Below are 1,258 nucleotides of genomic sequence, written 5' to 3'. Positions count from 1 at the left end.
CCCCCCCCCAATATTCCGAATTTACCAAAGTTCTATGTTTGTTTTGAGTCAAACCTTATTTTGTGAAAGTTCTTTTAAGTTATATCAAGTTCATAAATTATGTTGTAAGACGTCCAACCTTAAATATATGTACATAGTATAAACATAAAAGAATCTAATGAAACCAATTAACTGTACAAGACATTGATATATTTTCATGTAAACTTGGAACCTAGTATAAATCTAGAACTTCACTTAACTTGAATCCGAGGGACCAGAAGCTGGTTCGTAGGCCGAGCCAGCCGGTAATTTGTGCAAGAGCTTCATTGATTCCGGTGTCGCTCTCATCAAGGTATAAGATTAATATCATTTGGTGTTGTCTGCCTTTCTTTCATCTACTCTTTAGTTTTTCACAGTTTTCTGTGTGGATTCTGATATTTTTTTTTTCTGTCTGGTGAGCAGGGAGGTTTATTTGACCACGGGAGCCTCGTAAATGCCATCAAGGGTGCAGATGTCGTGATCTCGGCCGTGGGGACCCCTCAGCTCGACGAGCAGACGAGGATTGTCATGGCCATCAAGGAGGCCGGCAATGTCATCAAGGTCAGTGAGATTATCCTTTTGTCTTCTTTGTTGATCGAACGATGGATGCAAATCAATCGCTGAATCGTTGCTGCACAGAGGTTCCTGCCGTCTGAGTTCGGCTCTGACCCAGAGCGGGTTCACCCCGTGGATCCAGCGGCCACACTTTACGCTGGTAAAATCAGCCTTCGCCGTCTGATCGAGGCGGAGGGTATACCTCATACATATGTCTGCTGGAACGGGTTCGCCGAAACCTACCTTGTGAGCATCGGCGATGTTACGGCTGTTGGCACTGGTCCTCCGTCTGACAAGACCACTGTCCTAGGCGATGGAGATGCAAATGGTATGTAAGCACGCATCATGTCCTTTTTCGTGCCACTGTAAATCCACGCTGTCCTGTGTTGATCTGTATCGATGGACGCACGCAGGGGTGTTTGTGGTGGAAGAGGACATAGCTGCCTATACGGTGAGAGCAATCGACGATACGAGGACCCTGAACAAGATCATGTACATGAGGCCGCCGGTGAACATCGTGTCCCACAACGAGCTCATCGCACTTTGGGAGAAAAAAGCGGGAAGGACTTTCCAGATCGCTCGCATCCCAGAGGCGGATCTCCTCAAGTTGATCAAGGGTAGGGTACATCCATCATTGTGCTTTGAGAATGTACGTAGCTACAACTGTTGCATCTCTGACCACTCT

At 46.6% G+C, this 1,258-nt stretch overlaps 1 protein-coding gene across 1 annotated transcript; it reads left to right on the top strand.

The window, feature by feature from the left end:
- Window positions 1-271: 271 nt before the first annotated feature.
- Window positions 272-1,222, top strand: LOC119348514 (isoflavone reductase homolog IRL-like; the record flags this gene model as incomplete). The annotated part of the gene is made up of 4 exons (XM_037616581.1): window positions 272-331; window positions 442-579; window positions 658-901; window positions 987-1,222. Coding segments are annotated over 4 exons (678 nt in total), but the record flags the coding sequence as incomplete, so codon positions are not given.
- Window positions 1,223-1,258: the final 36 nt, after the last annotated feature.

The sequence above is a fragment of the Triticum dicoccoides genome, unplaced genomic scaffold, assembly GCF_002162155.2.
Source record: "Triticum dicoccoides isolate Atlit2015 ecotype Zavitan unplaced genomic scaffold, WEW_v2.0 scaffold95417, whole genome shotgun sequence".
In the NCBI taxonomy this organism is placed as follows: Eukaryota; Viridiplantae; Streptophyta; class Magnoliopsida; order Poales; family Poaceae; genus Triticum; species Triticum dicoccoides.
Note: the sequence above shows the minus strand (reverse complement) of the source record. Positions and strands in the feature narration are given on the sequence as shown.